The 22,037-nt window shown below is 36.1% G+C and overlaps 1 protein-coding gene across 1 annotated transcript in view; it reads right to left on the bottom strand.

Moving 5' to 3' along the window:
- SEMA5A (semaphorin 5A) overlaps positions 1-22,037 on the bottom strand; it is a 213,740-nt gene that overhangs the window by 141,982 nt on the left and 49,721 nt on the right. Inside the window, exon 4 of the mRNA XM_062499827.1 lies at positions 1,372-1,434. Coding sequence (XP_062355811.1) covers positions 1,372-1,434 — 63 coding nt within the window. The remainder of the gene's footprint in view (positions 1-1,371; positions 1,435-22,037) is intronic.

Below are 22,037 nucleotides of genomic sequence, written 5' to 3'. Positions count from 1 at the left end.
TACTTCCATCCATCATGTTAGATCACAGTCATTGCACTATGACTTTCAGACAAATTGAATTTTATTCTCACCACCTTAAACTTGGGAAATCACTGTGAAGCGAGGCCATACATGTTTAATTACACATAGCATTCCTACCAGAATAGTTTCTATTGTATTTGCCCCTTGATCAATGCTTTGTGACATACTTTATTGATGCTTGAGCATATTCCCTTACTTCCAAGTATTGTCATCAGAAAGCTAAGGATATAGACTTGAGGGATATATTATATATTGAAGCATAAATTTTCTAGGGAAAAATAGCAACTTAGAAAATTAAATATTTGCTTAAAATATGAGGTTCCAAAATTTCTTTATTTTCTATACTTCTCAGTGTAACATGGTCCTGAAGTCAGAAGTGAGGCTACTCTTCCTCTTTAATCTCAAATGTACCATCATGCACTGCAATATTATTTTCCAGCACTTAGTAAAAAAAGAGCTGGAAATTAACTGTTTATTGGGAGAAATATAAAAGTCAATTATTAGATAACTATGCAGGAGAGATTCCTTCTCTACTAGGCAATAGAGATTTTGGAATATGTTTTTGAAGCTTGGGGTCCTTCGAGTTTTGCAGGACAATAATGCATGCAACACATTCTGCTGAATAAAAGTGTGCTCTTTTGCATTTATCACTCTTGCTGTGTTCTCCCTTTATGTTATAGTTTAATTAACTTTAACCATGAAACAGTATAAAAATTAAAAACATAGACTGCATGCAATTCTAATTGTTTTTATAATTAATTTGATAACTAGCTTCAGGTTGGGACAGCTGAAGGTTCCATCTTAGCATTGGATATACCTGTACTGAATAACAGACATTGCAGTTGGCCAGATAAAGAATTGGTTTTAAATTCAAACATACATCAAGTTCAATGTCTAAAAAGTTATTGAATTTCATATTATTTTCTTCATAGCACCAGCAGATAGGAATTTAAAAAGTTAATAAAATTGCATCTTAAACACAGGGATATAAACTGAGAATTTTACAAAGTAATTACACAGCTATTCAGTATTTACCGCACAGAAAGTGAAGTGAGAATACAGTTCACTACATATGACGTGCCATGTTTAACCTTGGTGTCAAAACAGTAAATTGTTGGAAACTAAAGTTCATGGCCATTTCAGACAGGAATCACATGACAGTATCTCTCACCCCATGCTCCCTATATTCTTCTTTATTTCTTTGCTTACACATCAGTGGCAGACTCCTCTCCTACATCTCTCTTCAGAAAGGGAGACAGTAAAAACGCATAAGGTAGGGATTTACACACTGAATTACATCTGCTATTAACATTTTTTTTAATTAAAGCAGAACAGCTGTCTCATGCTTACCTTTGATTTGCCTTTACTGTAACAGGCTCTTTTAGTAGCTTCATCACATTGCCACGCCACTGCCTGCAACCAAAAGGAATTTGTTAGAAATGCAAGGAACACAAAAACCTGAGATAGCCTCTGAGCTATCTAAGCCCATGTTTGTGTTATGTATTTCAGATATACTGATGACTAGCTGTGCATGATCCTATCCATAAATGCCTCTTAAGAGTTTTCTCCTTAGTAATGTAGCTTTAATCTTGAAGGTTTTTTCATTATTTTAATCCAAAAGGAAGCACGACCAACATCATGATTCACTGTACCAATCACTACAGCAGAAACAACCACAGTTACATTTGATACTGTTTAGCTTGGTTTTATTATTTTATTTTTTGTTTTTATTTTTTGTGTTTTATGAGGGTAAGCAGATAGAGGAACACACAGAAAGGCTGAACCTCTTTCTCCAGCAGAGTTGGGCTGACTCACCACAGCATCTGATGTCAGCTCTTCTGAGAAACCTTGCTCAATGGGAAAGTGTGCCCTGCTGCACTTTTTGAAGTATTTATCTCAAGCATCAAATGGAGATTTTAGTCTCTAAAGGTATGACTACAGCACTAATCAGAAGCACTAAAACATCCATTCAGAGAAAGAAGAAATGGGAAGAGACAGACAATACAACAGTGAAACAGTGCACTGCAAAGCAGAAGCAATTTATCCTCATTTTTTGAGCCATCTCACTGCTTCAACAGATTTATGCCAGGACTGTAATGCCTTGTCTTCATTACTACAGTTTCACTGCATGAGTTAATTCCAGTTATTTCCATATTTAACATTCAGCAGCTAAGACTTACAAACTTTGCTGTTCAGTGGAGCAGGTTGCATGCTTGGTGTTAATGTGCCAATACATGTGCATATTTGAATGCCTTATAGCTGTGTAGTCAAAGAGCATTTTAAATCAGGCTGCATTCTTTCACCTCAACAGTGAACATCCATATGTTCTTTAGATAAAAATGCCACAAAGCACTTCACATTTTATCAAGAAGAATTGAGATTTCTGAAGTAACCACTGCTTACTAATTACTGAAACCACAGCCTTTCATTTATATTTACAAGGAAATAATGAAAGACCATTTATTCAGATTTAATATAGGAAATATTTTGTACCTCTCTTTTAATGGAGACTGCAATAATAGCAAGCAGACTCTCTAATTAATAATAGGGTGAAAGCCTAGTGAAATTAAAGAGGGAAATGCCTTTCAGAGCATTTGTGTTTCAACAAGCCCAAGAACGAACATTTTTCACTTCAAGGAAAAAAAACCTTACTTATGAAAATTAATTACTTCTCCTCCTCCATCCTAAACATTTCTTTTTACAGCATTTGCTTTTGCAATGCTAAATGACTATGGTATATAGGGGAATATATTGAAAACTTCTGGAAGAATCCACTTGTGAATGACCTTAGAATTTATAACAAACTGTATTTGGTAGCATGAAAGAAATCTCATACTGAGTTAGATAAAAAAGCAGCAATGACCTAACTCTTTTGACTCAGTAATGCAAAAAGCAATTCACATCCATAACGGAGATCGTAGGATGGCCAACTGAATTCCTAATCAATCCATAAGGACACACTGAACCTCCATGTTATATGGCACTAGATACAAGTGCTGAATATGTTATCTCTGAACAATAAAAAAAAAATTCAAATGCCTGGAGAAACACAAGGGTTAGTTACGAGGAGGGGGTCAGAGTAGAAAGAGAATGAAATATGGATACTTAAAAGGAAGGTTTGAAGCAAAGTTCTTGCCAAAACTGAAGTGAGAAAAACATGTCAAACATGAACAGAAGGAAAAAGATTGCATTAAATGCACAATGTTTATCACTAAATCAATTTTCAGTGACAAAATACCCAGCTTTCAATTAGCCTTAACTCCACAGTAAAATAATTTGAAGGAGAAGGATGTGAAATATTCAAACATTACATAATATTTCTGGTCATCATAGTTAACAGCACATACAAGAACCCAAACAGAAGAAACTGCTACAACTAGATATAAATATATTTGCATGGAATTTAACCATATAGCCAACTCTCTGGGAAAGCCCTATTCACGACAATATCTGCTAAAAAGGTGTAATAGTAAGTGGACAAGAAATAAATGCAGACACATTGGTAACTAAGCTATGTCCCGCCTTTGAAACCAAGTGTACTCATAATCCTATAGCTCTTGGTTCCACTGCTAGAGGAGATAATAATAGAGAAGGCTGCAAATGAAATACAGCACAAAGGCATCTGAAGAGAGCTGAGTAGTTCAATCTGTTGTACTTTGGTTCCTAAGGCTCCCACATTGTTCAGTAACGCAGGCAAACATTTCTATACAGAGCTTGTTTTTTTTTTTTTTATTTTCTAATCTTCAGGAAATTCAGGGGAGTTCCCCAAAAAACAGAAATTCAGATATTCAACACCATCTACTGCTTCTATACAGGAGGAAGACAGGTAGAAAACTCTGAGATAAATGTCATTTCAATGTGGGAAAAAAAATGAGAAAAATGTGTCTTGAATCTTCAGCGCATAAAGACAAAACAAAATGTCCTAACAGAATAATAACATGGGTTTTGCCATTAGAAGATTATGATTTGTAAATTGTTGTTCTGAAAGACCAGATGGACACATATGGAGTGCATTATGCTAGAAAGCAAGTGAAAAACCACGTTTACAGATATTACTGTTATCCAGAGCTTCCTTTAAACTGACATATTCTCCTGCTTAATACTGATTGATGACATTTCCATGAAGTTCAGAGGAGGAGAGCAGATATGAGATGCAAACCATGTTGGATATTTGATTCACTATGAAAATCTATACAACTAAGTTTTATCCTGTTAGGATATACTTTTTTCTATTTCTCTTAACTAGGACCTTCAGTTTTCACATTCAAAATACAACCTGCAACATTCAGTGTACTGGTTTTAATTAATAATAGAATTCTACTCAAGCTGGCAACAAAGTTCACTGAACCAAATTACAGACACTCAAGTTTGTTTGCTCTGTGGAAAGAGTAAACAGGGATTTGAAAGTCAGTGTCAGAGAAAATAAGGACAGGTCATACACAGCTGCTACTACACATCTCTACAAAGAACACGGCTGCATAGGTTAAGGAGGAGGGTTTAAGGTGGCACACCAATCCGTTTCTTGCTACCTGACAATATTTACCATGACATGGCTTTTATAAATCCTATGATCAATACAGTCTTTCAAGCTCCTCTATAAATTTAATGTCTTGACTTACTGTGCTTCTAATTTCCCAATCTGTTTCATAAATACATTATTTTACACATAAAAAAACTTAATTATGTAATGTAGTGAGATTTTTAATGCTGTAGAAGTCAACGTGGAAGAGAAATTCAACATGCTGTGGAAGAGCAACTCTAAAGACTGTGTTTGAAAGATACAACTTGAACTTAACCCAGTGTACACTGATGAGGTTCTCTCAGTTCACTTTGGAACACATATTATTTTCTTTGGTTAAAAAAAAAAATGCATGAGCCACAAAGGTCCATACAGATATGACATAAAATCAGACTGAACAAAACAAAGGCTTTGGTGCACACTCAACTCTAAGCTTGAACTCAAGTTTCAAACTGACGACAGGCAGCTTTTTGAAAAATCTCAATGGTAAATAACTGTATAAGTGTTTTGAATATTGATGGTTGTAAAGAACTTCAAAACTTCAGATGAAATCTCTCCTGGCATTTTCAAGGGGTAGTAGGAGGAGAGGAATTCCAACCAGCAAAGAAAAAAAATCCAACTCGAGAATATGTAATGAAACTATTATCTTCGAAATGAAGAAAAATGTGCATTCAACACTCATATATGTTAAGTTAAAAATTACATTCTTGAAATTAATAATATTCTTTGGAACAGCAGATATATTTTAGTAACTTCTCTGGATGAACAGTAAGTCTCGGTTAGAAGTTAAACTACTGTACCTCCAGCAAGTTAAACTAAATAACTAAAAAGAAATTAACTCCAACAAAAGCTGAAAGACAATTTCTAATTTAAAGTGATTTATCCAAATAACTTTGAAGAACACTAAAAGAGAAACATGGGAAGTGTAGAAAGAGTAAATAAAGTTCACAGAAGTAGCTGTCAAGGGTTTCTCTTACATGCCCAACATCCAGCAACAAAGGAAGTCCCCAGGCAAGACATCTGGAGATCCTTTCTGACCAAAATTATCACATAATTTTCCAGGAAAAATACAAAATATAACATGGAAAAAACCCACAGCCCTACATACTTCACTTTAATGTGGTCCCTTTCTATAATTCTAACTTAAATTAGTAAGCATAGACAGGAAATTTTAAATTTGAACACAGTCAATAAAGGACCAGCCAATTAGAATTATTTAAGTGAGAGATGCATTAGTTTTACTGACGGGGCAACAAAATAGTGTGGTTTTCACCTACAGTGAAAGCTACACAGATAACCGAATACAATCAGACCTCCTGGGAGAACTATGTTTCTGTAGCTACACAGATATTCAAAACATATACAGGTAGACAGGTATGCATTCATATATATATATATATCTATATATATATATCTATATATCTATATATGAACTTTGAAATGTAGAAACAGAATGTACTATTACATTTCATAGATAAAGAAGTTAATTAGTAAAGAACCAAGAAATGAACAGAACAGTATTCCAGACAGATGGCCCAGCACTTCTTAGGCAGATGGCTCTGCTAATTAGATACTGGCAAAAATAACATTAAAGAGGATGGTTTAATTACACAACGCCAAAAACTAACAACTACATGATATTTCCTTTTTTGTTTTTTTTTTTCCCTTTTTTCACTATCTGCTTGCTTTCATCTCTTGTATCATGTATTTAAACAATACTCTGGGGATGTGGGGTAAAATGGCAATAACCATAACAATATATGTCAAAAAACGTGAGCAATATTGCCTTACTGTTCACATCAAGTCCAGGAATGGAATGGCTTCAGAATGTTTTGACTTGTTTGGCAAGGGTGTCTTACAGCCTGCCTAATTAGCTCTGCACGTTGGATTCCAAAAAAACTGAATTTAAAGAGGCCATAAAGGAAGTGTCAGGATTGTAAACCCAAAGAAAGAATGCAGCCATGGAGCAGTACACCAGCAAAACATTAGCAGCAAATTAGCAGCCGCAGAGTTAGTGGTGGTTTTGATGGTTACCAGAAGTTTTAAGGCATGCTTTGGTATAATGACCTCCTTGCTTCCAGCAAATATATAAAATCATTTAGGGAAGATTTATACCTGTCTCTACTTCACAGGAACATTCTCCTTGTTTTCCACAGAGTCATGACCCCTCATCCTTGCAGCCATTACTGCTGGAGCTGCCTATCTTGCCAATAGGCTCCTGACAAATATGTTTGGAAACTACCATTCTCTAAATGAGAAACTAGAGTAAATTATTAAAAAGAAACTTAATTTTAATATAGCTCCCCCTTCTGGCTCACAAGAAAAAGAGGAAAATATGGTTTCTGATGATTTAAGGCATTCTGGTTAGGCTTTCACATGAAGTGATAGGCCAGCAGCACATACAAGTCCAGCACCATATGGACAACTTTACTAATTGGCAACAGTCACTGCATTATTTTGCCTCCAAGTTTTTTTTGCCACATGTAACAGCCAATTTTCCTGGGAATAACATCATGTGTGTTTTCATTTGTTCAGAATCAGCTTTTACTGTTCATCCACAGTTTAAAAATTTCAGTTTATTATAAAGTAAGCACTGTGAAATGTATGGAAATAAACATAAAATCATGCTTGAATTTTCTGGGCTTTGGAATTCAGTTAGAACTGAGATCCCCTGACAGCTATATAATTCTGTACTGAAATCAAGTAATACCTGAAGCTTGATATGGCTTCAAGGAGCTGATGTCAACTTAATTTTATTCCAAATATACTAGTCTGAAGTATATAAAAAAGCAAGTAGATACCCTGCCAATTCATGAAGCAGCCAAAGTTTTAATCATCTGATTTACTGATTACGCAAATAAACAGTTGTTGAAAATTGTCAGAGCTAATATGATAAAAGAAAAAAATTAACCATATTAGAGAAGAATTCAGAGTTACTAAGACTTTCACAAACCCTCAGTGTTGGGCCACTCCACTGACTTGAATGTCACAGAACTCTGCCCAAGACTGAACTTCCATAAATGCCTGCCACCCATCCACCTGTGCATTCCCCTCTTAGTCCTCTGCAAGGCTTTCTAAATGTCACAAAATATCCACTTGCTTTACACTTAAAGGACACAGTTTTAGAGAGGAAAATGAAGTTCCAAACCTAGAAGCTAGGAACTCAAAACTTAAGTATATTTGGAACTAGGATTTTCAATCCTGCTCCCAGAGAGTTATTAAAAAACCCAAAACTGTTGCACTGTGACTTTCAAAGTTTTTATTGCTCCAATCTGGCATTTTGAGGGTTTTACAGTTTTTATGGACATTTAAAAATTGCAGCATTGTGCTGAAGGGGTAAAACAACAAAATGTTCTTGCACTACCAACTTGGCAGCCATTCAGCAGGTAGGAATGAGTTTTCATAACACATCTTTAATGCACACTCTGAAATTATACTACATATAGTAAATTTAATGTTTTGAATAAATCACATACAAATCCTTTAAGATTTAACATCTGTGTTACCACATTGAGTTTTGAAGTGTTTCCTGGGGGTTTTTTTGCAAATAAGATGATTTTAGTAGGCTCCAAGACCTTTTGAAAGCAACATTTTGATTTATGGGGTTTTTTTTTTTCCAAACAGTGTTTTAAACTTTTAGGTCTTAACATGTCAGCATTCTCTTTACGCCAATGAAAGGAAAGGTATGTCAATATAATTTCATACTTCTCAAGCCCCTAAGGTTAAAAAAAAATAAGCAGTGAGAAGAGTTCTCTGGTACTGAGTGCCACAAAATATTGGTTTCAAACTTGAGCACAGGCAGAAGATTGTTTTGTTGTTTTTTTCTTGTGCACATGATCATTGCTAAGAAGTTGCGTGGAACTCTAAAGGAAGAGACAGCATTGGCATGTGGGACTGGTGTTCACCTGCTTCTCAAGACAGCCATGCTGATACAGGTGCCCAGCAATCATCCCTCCTCAACTTTCAGCCACAGGCAGCCAAGGAAGCCATGGCACTTCAGAGAACTTCATGCAAATCAAAAACCTTCCTGAATTTCTGAGAGACATGGCCAACGTCTTTCCCCTGGGATGTCAAAGACAGCTGTATTACAACTTCCAGATATGAGCTAAAAATCCTCAAATGAGCCTGAAAGACATACTGGAGGATAAAAATTGTATGACTTTCTAAGTCATACTGAAAAACTGAGGCTACAAAAAAAACCGTATTTCTGCATGTTTGCATATAATTTTGTACATTATGTCACATTAAGAAGAGAAGAAAAACTTTGTCATTATATCCACTTGTCTTTTTGATTTATTTAAATAGCTTTATCATTAGGTTTTAGGGACTGCAACTGATTCTGCTATAACTGATTCTGTTAATAGTAATACCCATCTACAGTTCTAGAGAAAATACCATGCCTTACAACTTTTACAATAACAAAAATGCTTTTTAAAGTTAACCAATAAATGGTAACTCACTAGAGAAAAAGTCTGTTGAAGGCACTTTAAAATACGTTTTTTTCTATTAAATATGCAAACAAATCAGGCAAGAAGATTTTACAGAGATGATAGCACAGAGGAAGTAGAATGCTAACAACAGAAGAAATGCAAGAGCCACCAACTCATGTAGCTTGTCCAGTGAAAAGCTAATGAAAAAAATACATGTTTCAACAGCAAGGAGACACATATTCTACATCCTTCTGTTTAAGTTAATTGCCCAGAAAGGTGACTGTGAAAATCAAGAATAAGTAAGTATTCTTCTTTCCATTCAAGGATAACACACATATATATAAGACATCTAGAAAGTGGACTGGACAAAATTGAACACAGTAAGGAGAAAAAAAGAAAAATTTCCAAAGAGTTGGCTACACAGTTGATGACAGCACAATTGACAGTTCACAAAGGGAGAGATGGAATAAGGAAATCTCAAATTTTGTTATGCTTACTTTAAAATAATTGGCTTTAAACTGGCAAATGCTAAAGTAACATGAGAAACAAAATAACAAGAATATGGAGAAGAATAAAAAGTAGAGAGGCACATAAGTGAGAGCCATCAACATATAGATAATATCGTGAGCTGTGGAGTTGGACAAAAAAACCGCAGCAGGCTGAGAAACATTTTCATTAGACTCAAAATGCAAAAGATGCTTATTAAAATCAGAAATCTTGAACCTATACTTAATAGGAAAATCATTGGAGTGTAAATGCACTGCTGAATTATACAGAAATCAAGGGTGAGAAATCAAGGGTGAGAAAGACAAACAGGAGACTCAGGACTAAGGAGGGTATCTGCTCAGAAAAGGAAAATGTCTTCAAGGGAACATCATGTACTCCAACCACAATGGAAGAAGGAGTAGGAACGAGGGGGCCCATAATCCAAATCTAAATCACAACTCCATTATGAAGATTTGAGATAACAGTGAGGCTATGAAAAAGTCTGAATGTAAGTGCCCTTCTCTGTTGTTTTGACACAAGTGAAGCGTCTGGAGCAATATCAATGGCATAGGGAACTTTGCACCTCTAGGTTTTATGTTGAACATCATTCAAGTTATTAATTAGCGGAGGTCAGTGACATCTAGCAACTTCATAGCAGCACTGGGTGGATGATTTCTATCCAATTTCTAAAAGACAAATATTCAGATCCAAATGGCCACTTTTTCAGGGACAACGGAACAGCTGCTAAAGGGGAAACATACCCCTGTTACATATAAAGTTGTTTACCTCATTCAACATTGACAAGGAATCTTAGGAAAGCAGTCACTGAAACAATCATCATATCTTAGTAATTTATCTGCAACTTTTCCCCTCCTATTTCCCTCCCTGCTGACCTTGTAGACTTGTAGGAAACTATTCAACTTTTAGATTCAGATCCTCTCAAGTGTCGAGAAAAGTATCTCCTAAATTTTGATGGCCCACAGAAATTTTAGTAAATATCTCATAGAGGAAGGCCAACTGAAAAATTTGTTTCTGAAACAGCTGCGTAATATTCTTCTACTCCTGTAGCCTGTTTTCCATATGTCTTGATTTAGAAACACTTTGAATGCTACATTAGAAGAACAATATTGTACTTTGGTATTTTTCTTCCAGTGTTGCCGAAAGCTCAGTGGAAGTAACTATAAAAACATGATATATAAAACTCATTCAACAGAATGCCCAGTGCAACTGGTAATAAGGCACTTCTATGCATCCTTGGGGCTCTTATTTCCTTTTGCAGATATCATCATCTTTCCCCTTTCCAATTACATCTTATTAACAATTTGTCCCCTGATGTGTATGTTATAGCTCTTAGCTCTTTAGCAGTGGTTTATACTGGAAGCTAGTTTATAATTATAAACAGAAAGTATACAAAATATATTGCTAGGAATTATTTCTTAAAAATTCCCCTGTGCTTTTTCTCCTGAAAATATTCTGAAATCAGTGCTACAAATTCCAGAGCTTTTACTAGAGCAAAGCACTCCAAAAACAAAGCAAGCTTTGTCTAAGTAGAACAGAAGAAAGGTGAGAAATTGTAAACATTCTTAATATCCACTACAGAAAAGGGGCAGCCACACAATAGTTTAGAACATTAAGCCCCCTTAGATTATGTCTGAAACACTGAAGAACTTAAGAATTAGACCAAAGTCCACTCATTTTAGTTTTTACTGTGAATTGTGAAATGGGCTTGAAACTCAGATCAGGCTGTTCTGAGAGCACCTCTACAAAACTGCTAAGTCAAAAAATTCAAATAATCAAAACTAATTTTCTATTTTAAGTGCAAGGTATATAAAAATGAATATATCTTAGTATTCTTGAGGGGGGAAAACAGAGGACAATCTTTATTTCTGTTAAAAAATCCCAAGCAAAACCAAACAAAAAACAAAACCAAACAAAAAACAAGCAAAATAAAAAATAAAATTTGAAGTAAAAATTATTGAGAAAACCAACCCCTCCTCCAGAAAAAAACAAAATTAAAAAAAAAAAAACTAAAAAACCAGCATACAAACCAACAGAAAAACAAACTAACAAACAAAAATACCAGCTCAAAACTAAAACAACAAAAACTTGCTCGCTCTGTATGGCAAGTAAAGCCTGAGTAGAGACATCATTTGGCCTGGATGTTAACTGTGACTGAGAACCTACATCAGCCTTTCCTCAAGTGCAAGGGGAATTTCACAACAGCACCGTAAGACTAAGATTAAGACTGGACAGAAACAAGGCATTCCTTCCTACCCATGTTTCTAGAAATAGCACAATTTTTGGCTATATTTACCCAGACTCTCAGTATTCTCTATTAAATGTGGTGCTTTGAATTTAGATATTTTCAATAATAATCTGTCAGTTTCTGGAAAAAGCAGAGGGAAGGCAGGACAGAAATTGAAATGTGTGTACAGTTAGAAAGCATGCCAGAATGTAGGCAGCTTGGCTGGCTGCCAGATGCCCACCCAGCTTCTTTCTCATGAATTCATTTTACTGACAATTAAGAATGGAGCCTGATGGTCAGAAACAGACATAGCTAAAACATTTTCCCACCACAACCATGACCAGCTTTTCACAGGAACAAATTCCTCCCTTCACTCTGGACTCTACCTCCTCCTCACCAGCAGCACAGGGATTTCAGGAACAGGGAGCCATAATCTGTCACTCTGGCCTCCCCACAGTTTTCCCTACTCCATACAGTATTCACACCTAGAGATTCTTTTTCTTTTAAGCCAAAATTATTTCAAAAGTTGCAGTTCTGCTAAAAAACACTTCCCATTAGTCCCACGAAATCTATACTACAGTGAGCTGCAGCAAATAAATTTCAGTGTGAGTTGCATGTAGGCAAGAACAAGCTGCTCCACTGAGAAACAGAAGAAACAAAACACCCTAAAAATTTGAATATCATATCATTCCATGCTGAGATCATTACATGGCTGTATGCATTACAGAAATACATTACATATGTGTATATATAAAAATTATTTAACTTTTTAATTATACTATTATATATATCTTTGCCCATTTTCCCTTCCATATTGCACTTTTTTGGGTAAAATTTTGCATGCCTCAAATCATCTAAAATCCAATGTGAATATCTTCATTCAAGATGCTCTCCATTTGTCAGAAATCAGTTCGAGGGGGAAAAAGTGTTCTCACACTTTAGCTCTTAAAAGCACTGATTCTGATAGACATTTTGTTCCTTTCTTTTGGTTTTAATCACCCTTCCAAAAATATATGCCTGTTTCTATTCTTACACAACAGACTGGATCAGAGTGAAAATGAAGAATGTCTATTAACACACATTTTTATGACTAATCAATACACCTTTAGTAAAATAATCTGCTTCTTACTCCTCTTGGTACTTCCCAACTTTCTGAAACCTCCACCATTCAGACTGAAATCTTCCTCTGCTAGAGAGGGAAATATAAGCAAAGTAAGTTGTTTATTTTTTAAAAATGAGAGTACAGAAAAATAAAATTTTTCAATTGTTTTATTTGCAAAAAAATCTGTTCCTTTTGTTCCAGACACACAATCACAAAGTGATTGGGGTGAAAATAAGATAACATAGTCGGCGGCTTTTTGAGAAGTTTTATTCTGTGCATGACTGGAAAAAAACTTCTGATTTTACAAAGTTATTAGAGTAGAAATACAGAATTAAAACTATGAACGTACGTGAGCTGGATCTTGTAATTTTTTGCTCATTTTTCTGGGACAATTAAATGATATCTCAATAATTTTGTAGGGATGGCTGATGTCCTCAGGCAAGAAAAAAGAAAACTCAACTGTTCAAAATTAATTCTTCTGCACATTATATACAAAAAAAGTCCTTGGCAAGAATCTTGTGCATTCCCTAAAAGATAAACTGCTAGAACTAGTAACAACAGGAGCAGTAAAACCAGTAATAGCAATATTGAAGCACATGAATAAATGATACAAGAAAAAGGTGTACCACAAAATGAGATGGCTGTTTGCCTCATTTTAAAGCAGCAATTGCCCCCCTTGCTGTTGGAACTAAACACAGCTCCATTAATTTAATATTAAGAATATGAAAGCACCTAAACTAAAAGTAATGCAAAATAAAAGCTATCATACCAGTATGCAAATAAAGGAAGAGTGAGAGGAAGACGTACTACTTTCTTTGCTAGTTTTCATCTTCTCTTACTCCACTGTCACAAATCTACTGGCACCAAAGTGCTGCCTTGGATTAATGGCAGTTAGGAATTAATGATTTACTCATACGCTAAAGTCCTTCCTTCTACACATACCCATCAACTCCTCTATAGTGGAACTAACTCACAAAATCTGTTAACTAAATTAGCACATTTTACAGAGCCAATCCATAATCCCCAAAGGCTTCCTAATACTCACAGGAGCAACTTCTGGTATACAGTAATCGTACATAAAAAGCCAAACTTGAGACAAACTTGTCTCAATAAATGGAATAATGCATTTGCCATATATGTTTTTAAATCTCAATATAAATTAAATGCAAAATCATGTTTGCTGTTGTGTTATCTGAAAGTTATTTTATAACACATATTATTTTTCTAGTATAGATGTAGCTTGTCATGTCTTACTGTCAAAAGAACGCAAATTTTCCAAATGTGATAAACCAAGCAGGAATCTCAATCATTTGGCTCTTGTTCTTGATTTAAAGAAGAGAGGCTGATATTTTAAGGATCATGGTGGGGAAGAGGGGGGCTGGTTAATACAGATGTGATGCAAGGCAGAAAACAGACAACAATTCTGATTTGGTAACAGCCTGAACATATTTAAAATGCATGCTTGGAAATCCCTCCCACTGCTGCCACCACAATAACATCCTTTATCAAAGTTTTGTCTATTTTAGGAGGTCAGTTCTCCACAAATGCTTATCTGATTCAACCCCACACTGCAGCATGCACTTGTATAAATCAAAACAACACAGAGCCAAACCAAAAATGTCAACAGGTTGGCTTCTTTCTGCACACAAGAGGCAAATGTATTTTGCTGCACAGGGAGTACAGAGGGAATTTCTTTTGTATCTTAGCAAAAGAAGCTAGTATAATTTTTAATATATTTTCTCACATTGCAGGTTTCATGCATGTTCCTCAATCCAAACACTACAAGTAGAAGAAGACTGGATGAAGAGAGTGCACTAGCTAATATCAGCAGCAGTCACACAGAGTAAATATGCTAAATTTGAGCAGGGTGTCTCATTACCATACCTGAGTATGTGCCCTAGTGAGCAGTCAGAGCTAGCACCCTTTGGTCTTTTCTGAGAAAATTACTTGTTGCAGTTGGGTTCACTCTAAACACCTACAAAGCGATAGGGAGAGCACTGAACTGTTGAAGAACTAAAGATATAAAGGAATCTGTTGAGATGACCTCCAGAAACACTCCAGAACAGTACTATGCCCAAGAAAGATCATCCAGTGATATCATAGATGGCGAGTAAGAAGGAGAGGACAATTATCTAATGTTGGGTTCTCTCTCCTTACACTAATATATGGGAGCAAAAATGTCAATAAAATGAAGTTAGGTAGAGATTTGATCATCACGTGTTTCACAAAAGAAGCTGAGACACATTTAGAGGAATCTATAGCCCATGCTACATACATCACCTTCAAACTTAATTATGCAAAGAAAATAAGGATAGAAGCAGAAAGATAAAATGGAAAACCTCTCCCCAGTGGCCTGCTAGGAAGAGACTTGGGTACATAGACAGGCATCCTCTCCAGAGCAAAAGGTAGTTTCCCCAAACACATACTGCAAGGAGTGCTATGAGGCCAGAGAGTACAGTAGGAATGGCAGACTTCAGCTACCCTCATAAAATCTGGACAGGCATAACACTATATCCTAGCAGCAAGAGTAAATTTTTAGACACAAATCAAGATTTTTATGAAGCAACTTAACATAAGGCTGAAGAGTGAAAAAGCTGCTCTTTACTTTCTTCTGAGTAGTATGCAGGAATAGTACTGTAACAGCAACCAATATATACTTGTATACTACAACATGTTTGCTTCATGAATGGGAATATCAGGATGAAGCAGCGTGATAAGAAAGTGCTAGGTCAGGCAGCTAAGAATTAAACATTTTGCAGGTAGCATTTAAGGATACCTCTCTGGAGACACATAAACACTACCTTGCAAAAAGGAAAAAAAAAACAAAACAAAAAAAAAACACAGCAAAACAACTGAGGCAAGGGGCAACTTGGAACAGATTAACAACAGGACAGAAGTAGTTAACAAAAGGAAGGAAGTGTCTTTCAAAAAACTGAAGCAATGGCAAAATGAAAAAAATAAAGCACTGAAGAATAATTCACAAAAGTCATAAATATTATGAGTAAGTCCTTCAAACACATTAAAAGCAGGAATCTAGACAGTTCAAAGCAGCAATAAAAGATCAAAGTGATTAAGATAAAGGTGCACCAAGAAAACCCCATATTTCTCCCCATGCCTGAGTTCATCATGGAAGAGCTCAAGGAAGTTCTCCCAGAGTATGCAGGGCTGCTGATGAAAAACTCATCTCAAATCATAGTGCGGTTATGAGAGGTTATAGAATACAGATAAAATGAAAAGCAACACATTTTCAGCATAGTTAGTTGTTCAAAAATATTAAAAGTAATTCAGAGAGGAGAGTGCTGAACTATTAAGCATTGTATGACCTTCAGCTTAGAACTGCTTTGGTACTTGAGGTCCGGAAAACAGCAAATTTAATACATATTTATAAAATGGGCTCCAGGAAGATCCAAGAAACCATCAGTACTGACGTCAGTATCAAGAAAATTATCAAAAATTGTATCATAAATAATAAAGAGTGAACAGAGATGCAAGGCCTGGTGTGTGAATTCAACCACCCTGACTTCTGGGTGTAAACTGCCTAGAGCAGTATCTGTGAGCCTACTGGCAAAGCCTGTGGAAGCTAAGCATTACTAAATGCAGAGGAAGATCAGAGTTAGCAGACATCCAAACTGAATATAACTAAACGAACTGTACAAGTCCATGGGACCAGATCAGCATCTACGTGTACTGAAGGAGTGGACTGAAGACACTGCAAAATCATTCCCTAGCAAATGTGCAAGGAAACAACCAGCATGGATCTGACAAGGAAAAATCACCCCTTTCCAACATGATTGCCTTCTTTGATGCAAACACTGCCTGCTGTTTTACCTTACCTTTAGCAGTATCTTTGCCAGTGTTTCCTGTAATATCCTCAGAGTACAGCCATTGAGATATTGACTGGACTAATAGTTGATAACAAAAGTGAAAAACTGAATCACGAGGCTTGAAGGGTTGCAATCAGTAGCACAGAATCCAAATGGTCAGCAGTGATCAGTCAGCTGAAGACTTATGTGGGCTAATACCATTTGATGGCTTTATTAATAACGCAGACAGTGGAACACAGTACACTCTCAGTAGCTTCATAAATTACCAAACAGACAGGGAATATGGGAGATCAAAATGCTGGAGAGCCCAAAATGCTCTGTTTTAACAGAGGCACCTCAACAGACCAGAGAAACATGCTGACAAGAGCCACATTAAAAACAGTAAAGGCCAAGTCCTGCATCTAAATGGAATAAAATTGTAGAAAAAAATTACTAGAAAAATAGATATGGATACGGACAAATATACAGAAGATACATTCTGTTTGGATTTGCAATGTATATTGGACAAGTTCTCTTAGCAGAGGACCTTTAAGAACTTCTTCAAGAAAATCAGGGCACGAGGGAAGGTTTTTGCATGGATAAAGAGGTTAAGAAATAGATGGGTAGGTATATGGTCAATTTTCAGGGAGAGGACGTGAGTAGTTGAAATACACAGTAATCTACAGCAGAACTCATAAATGCTGAACTTATCCTTAGGTGATGCAGAAAAGGGAATGAATAGTTATGTGACAATACTTGCTAAAGACACCAAGTTACTGATATTAGCAAAGAACTGGCTGCACAGAGTTCTAGGAGACCCTTATAAATTGGAATGGCTAGTTATCCATATTGAATTTAATTTGCATTTTTAATAAAACATCAAGAAAAATACCTTAAATAGACAAAATATTTATTTTCATGTATTCATTGATGGGCTCTGAACTGAATGTTACTATTCAAAAATAAGATCTTGAGCTACAATAATAAAAAAATAAAAAATAAAGTATAAGAAGTACAAAACTCTAGAGAACATCCTTGTACCATGGAACAAATCCATTTACCCCCTTGTTTTGAACACTTTTTTGCAATCCTGTCCCAACCCACAATTTCAAATTTGAAAGTAAAACTAGGAAAGATGCATAGAAAGGGGACAAAAGACCTCCAGCTTTTTGTGTTTTCTTGGCAGAGTATGATTAAATAGACTGATTCCTTAAGCTAGGAAAAAAGGTATCTGAGGAGAGAGATAATAGACATACAATCATGAGGAAAGTGCACAAAGAATATTGCTCACTGATTTTAAAAAGTGAAGTTAAAGCATATTCATTGTTATTTGAACTATAAAGAATATTTAAGGATTTAAACCCCAGAAGTTCTTCATTCCCATGATGAGGCGCAGAACTCTCTTCCACAGGACAACGAAGATACATAAAAATGAATTAAATGTCACAGGGTGAAATTGATATGAAAATATCCCTCAGGGAAGTGAGTTCTTGATTAAATCTGCCCTGCTGGCAATACATTATTCTATTTTGTGCTATAAAACCTAATCAGAGAAAATTGCTTAATTATTATTAAAATTTCTGTCACTGAATGGTGTGATTTTGTTCCTGTGGTTGCCCCACTTTGCAAATCCCCTGTGACAACTTAAGACTGGATAAAAATCTATCCAGGACCCTACCTTCACCTCAGGAAGCTCCTGGACTCCAATGGCTGAGAAAATTTTTGAAGTAGCATTACAAGTTTAGGCTTTTAGCAGGCACCTGCTGCAGGCTGGAGGCAAGAGAGTACTGCAGGTATGGTCTGACCCAGTAGTGATACAACCTTCTAATTGAAACTCCAGATAGAGAGACATCACCCACTCTTTATGTTAACTTACTTCAAAATTAGCAATAAATGTTCATCAAAATTATATATTTTGATGCTCTTTAAAAAGAATTTCAGCAAAAATGAAAGAAAATCAAGCATCATTTATAATTAATATTACTGAAGTTATTCTTCATAACAAGGGAAATTATATTAAATTCTAATAAAATATGGACCAAGTTTGGGGTTTTTTTTCAAAGTAAAATAATAAAATTAAGAAAAAAAATCCTAATCTTAAGCCTAGACTCCAACCAAAATGCATTCTGTTTTTATGATAACATCCAGGGTCAAGTAGTGCACACTGCCTTTTCTTTGCTCATATGTTATTTATTTTCCACCCAAAGCACTTTTCCAGTGACTTGTGATCTGTTCTGTTCTAGGCCAATTGCAATGCAGCATTCATAATCTTGTTACCTGAACCTGACTATGTTTCTACCTGTGTTACCCTCACTTCTGAATATTTCTTGCAACAGAAATTTCCCTTGTGCAAGATTTTGCATGTTCTGCACATATCATTTTGCAAATTGCTTTCCCTGTTTCGAAGCAGAAGGAAGAACGTCTAGAGATGGTTCTGTGTCCTGTCTGGTAAATGAAAGCCCTGTTTTCCTGTTGCCTGGCTACGCTCTGTGTCCATGATGGTGCCAGTGCAATAAACACATTCTTGCTATCAACATTGGCCTTTTTTAGTTTGCCACTTAGAAGTCAGGGAAATGTAATACACATCCACTGCTAACATTTAGATCTGGTTGGAACAGACTGTTATTTGCAACCCAGGAAGGAAGGAAGGCCAAGGTTGAGATACATTAGATGCTGCCCCATAAGGACAATAAGAAAAGATAGGAGTGAAAGAAAAGATTAGACTTTCCCATGGGTCGGGGGGGCCAGAGATTCATGAAGTCTCATCTTGCTAGCAAAACCTGAGGTAAAGGCAGCACTGAGTGCCTTGGCCTTTTCCATGTCATTTTTCTCAAGTTCCCCATGCCCATTCAGAAGTGGGACCACATTAGCTCCAGTCTCTGTTTTGCTGCTTGTAAGAATCTTTTGTTAATCTTAGCATCCCTTCCTAGATTTAACTCAAGGTCAGACTTGGCTCTCCTCTCTCTATCCCCGCAAGATGAGACAACTACTCTACACTTCTTCTGGGTCACCAGCCCCACCTTTCATCTTTTGTAGAATTAGTTTCTACAGCTTCTGAGTTCAGTTAGGAGCAGCTTGCTCCTTTCATGGTCCTCCATGCACATCCATTTATACTTGTCATTTTCAGTTGATTCACAGTAAAAATCCAGGTACACTGCCTTTGGGAATTAACTCAGGAAAGGGCTATTTTTTTTGCTATAGCTTGGAAGGGGCATGGCAAGGACATGGTGGTTATTTTATACCCCATCAGTCATAATCAGGGACAGGGGACAGGGACTATCTTCCAGGGAGTCCTCATGGTCAAGAAAACGTGGTGGAAGGAGCCATCTGGTATTGCCTGGTTTGGTGGTTTTATTTGTGTGAGTCAGTTCTTTTCTTATTCCCTCTGTCATTACTGTTGTTGCTGTTAGTTTGGTTTCTTATCTCATTGCTGTTTCCAGTAAATATTATTTCAACACGTGATCTTTGCCTTTTGTACCTCTAATTCTCAGCTTCATCCTACCACAGTGGGAAGGGGGAGAAGCAAACAGGGAAGCAAGAGCAGCACATGGTTTGAGGAGTCTCAGTGGGGACACTGAATTGGGAAGCACCATTCTTAAACCATGGCATCAGCAGGGAAAAAAAAAACTATTTCAAATTAGTAATGAAGGCTTTGGGTTTCAGTATTCAATATCTGGTGCTCAATTACTGCTCAATTATTCAATATCTTGTGCTCAATTGGCATTACCAATGATTTCACTGAAGTGACATCCACCTGCCTCCTCTTCCATAGCACCAGCACAGGAATCACAACCCCCTGTTGTTTCTGTTTAAGCCTTTGCTGTGCCTCGTCCTCATCCCATGTAAAAAACAAGTTCACTGATTCAAGGAACTAGCTATGGACCTGCCAAAGAGAAGCATCATTCTACCTGTCAAATCTACAGCGATTTTAAATCCTCGCAAGGAATAATTAAATAAGCATCCTATATTTTAAAGCACCCTCCAAATAAAAACTGAAAGGATTTGTTCCTGAGGTACTTTATGAAAACCGCAACATAAGCTATTCTAGAAGGAAAAATCAAAATGCTTTATTCAATAAATTTTAAAATATGGCTGAGATTTTATGAAATAATTCCAGATCCATTTGCTTTGATTATTACAGCTCACTTAGATACAGAATTCACCTTTCTTCATTATCAAAATTTTCATCTGAGCTAAAAAAATATCAGGCTGTAGTCTCCAGCCAGTTTTGAAGATTTGTATAATTGTCTTTTAATGTTTGCTCACAGGCTTCCAATAGCTTCCTCCCTACCCTAAAAGTTCTGTGACCATCATGTTTGAGTTTTAAATGAACTTCACAGTTTTCAGAGGGGTTTTTTTTTATCAATATAGAAGAATGAATGCCCAAGTGTTTGTCCATGACAAAAGAAGTGAAAAACCAGAGAATGACCAAACAACAAAAGTCAAAAACTTATTCCAGATTAAAAAAAAAAAAAAAAAAAAAAGGTGATTACTGGAAAGTGTCCCTTATCAATCTCCAGTAAAGCATGGAATGATTGATTGCTTTCATGGCTAAGGCCCAGAACGGAAGCCCTTCTTAAAATATTGAAGATCTGCTAGTCTAAAACCAGACAGACAATTGGGAAACTACAGACTGCCCAGAGTCAGCAAGCACTATTAGGCAAGAAAGGAAACATATAGATTAGGAGATCCCACAGGAATCCAGATAATCCACAACTGGAAATCAGCTGGAGAAAAAGAAACAAATAATTACACAGAAAAACTGATGCTACAATTAGAACTGACTAATGATTAAATTCCTTTTTACTGTTTTAAGCCTTTACTCTGTCTTGTATGTTTAGGAATAGGGTTGAACAAGCATTTCATTTTGGAGATGCTGCTTCTGAATAGCTTCAGCCATCTTGTTAGTCTTTCATTCCCAATAAAGATTACATAAATTCAAACAGAGGTAGGATTTCTCATTGGTCCAAAGAGCAAACACCAGTGTTTGGTCACTGGGATTCCAGGAAGAAATGCTGTAACTGTCACCAAGGGAGAGAGACCCTGAAGGAGACTGAAAGAGATACAAATCACTATTTTGTCCTGCGCTCAGTAGACTGGTTGGAACAAGCTTACTGGTTTTATGACATAGACAGGTCTTTCCCATTTTCTTCCTTTAACATTACCCCAAATCCCATTGTGTGGCATTGTTAATAATGTTAGCATAAATAGGACAACAAAATTTACCTAAAATTGGACAAATAACTACTTGCTGAAGTAAGTATAAAAAAAACCCCACTTCATGGCTAAGTATCTCAGCTGAAAACACTACACTTGATGAGTTTTTCCCATATGAATAAGCATATATGTAAATAAAAAAATCCTATATTTCTTATTCTGCTCATCAGTAGCTCTGCACATCTGATACAGTGATGCATTACTGAAATCTGTC

This window comes from Cinclus cinclus, chromosome 1 (genome assembly GCF_963662255.1).
Source record: "Cinclus cinclus chromosome 1, bCinCin1.1, whole genome shotgun sequence".
NCBI lineage: Eukaryota > Metazoa > Chordata > Aves > Passeriformes > Cinclidae > Cinclus > Cinclus cinclus.
The sequence above is the reverse complement of the archived record's forward strand: the minus strand, read 5'-3'. Positions and strand labels throughout refer to the sequence as shown.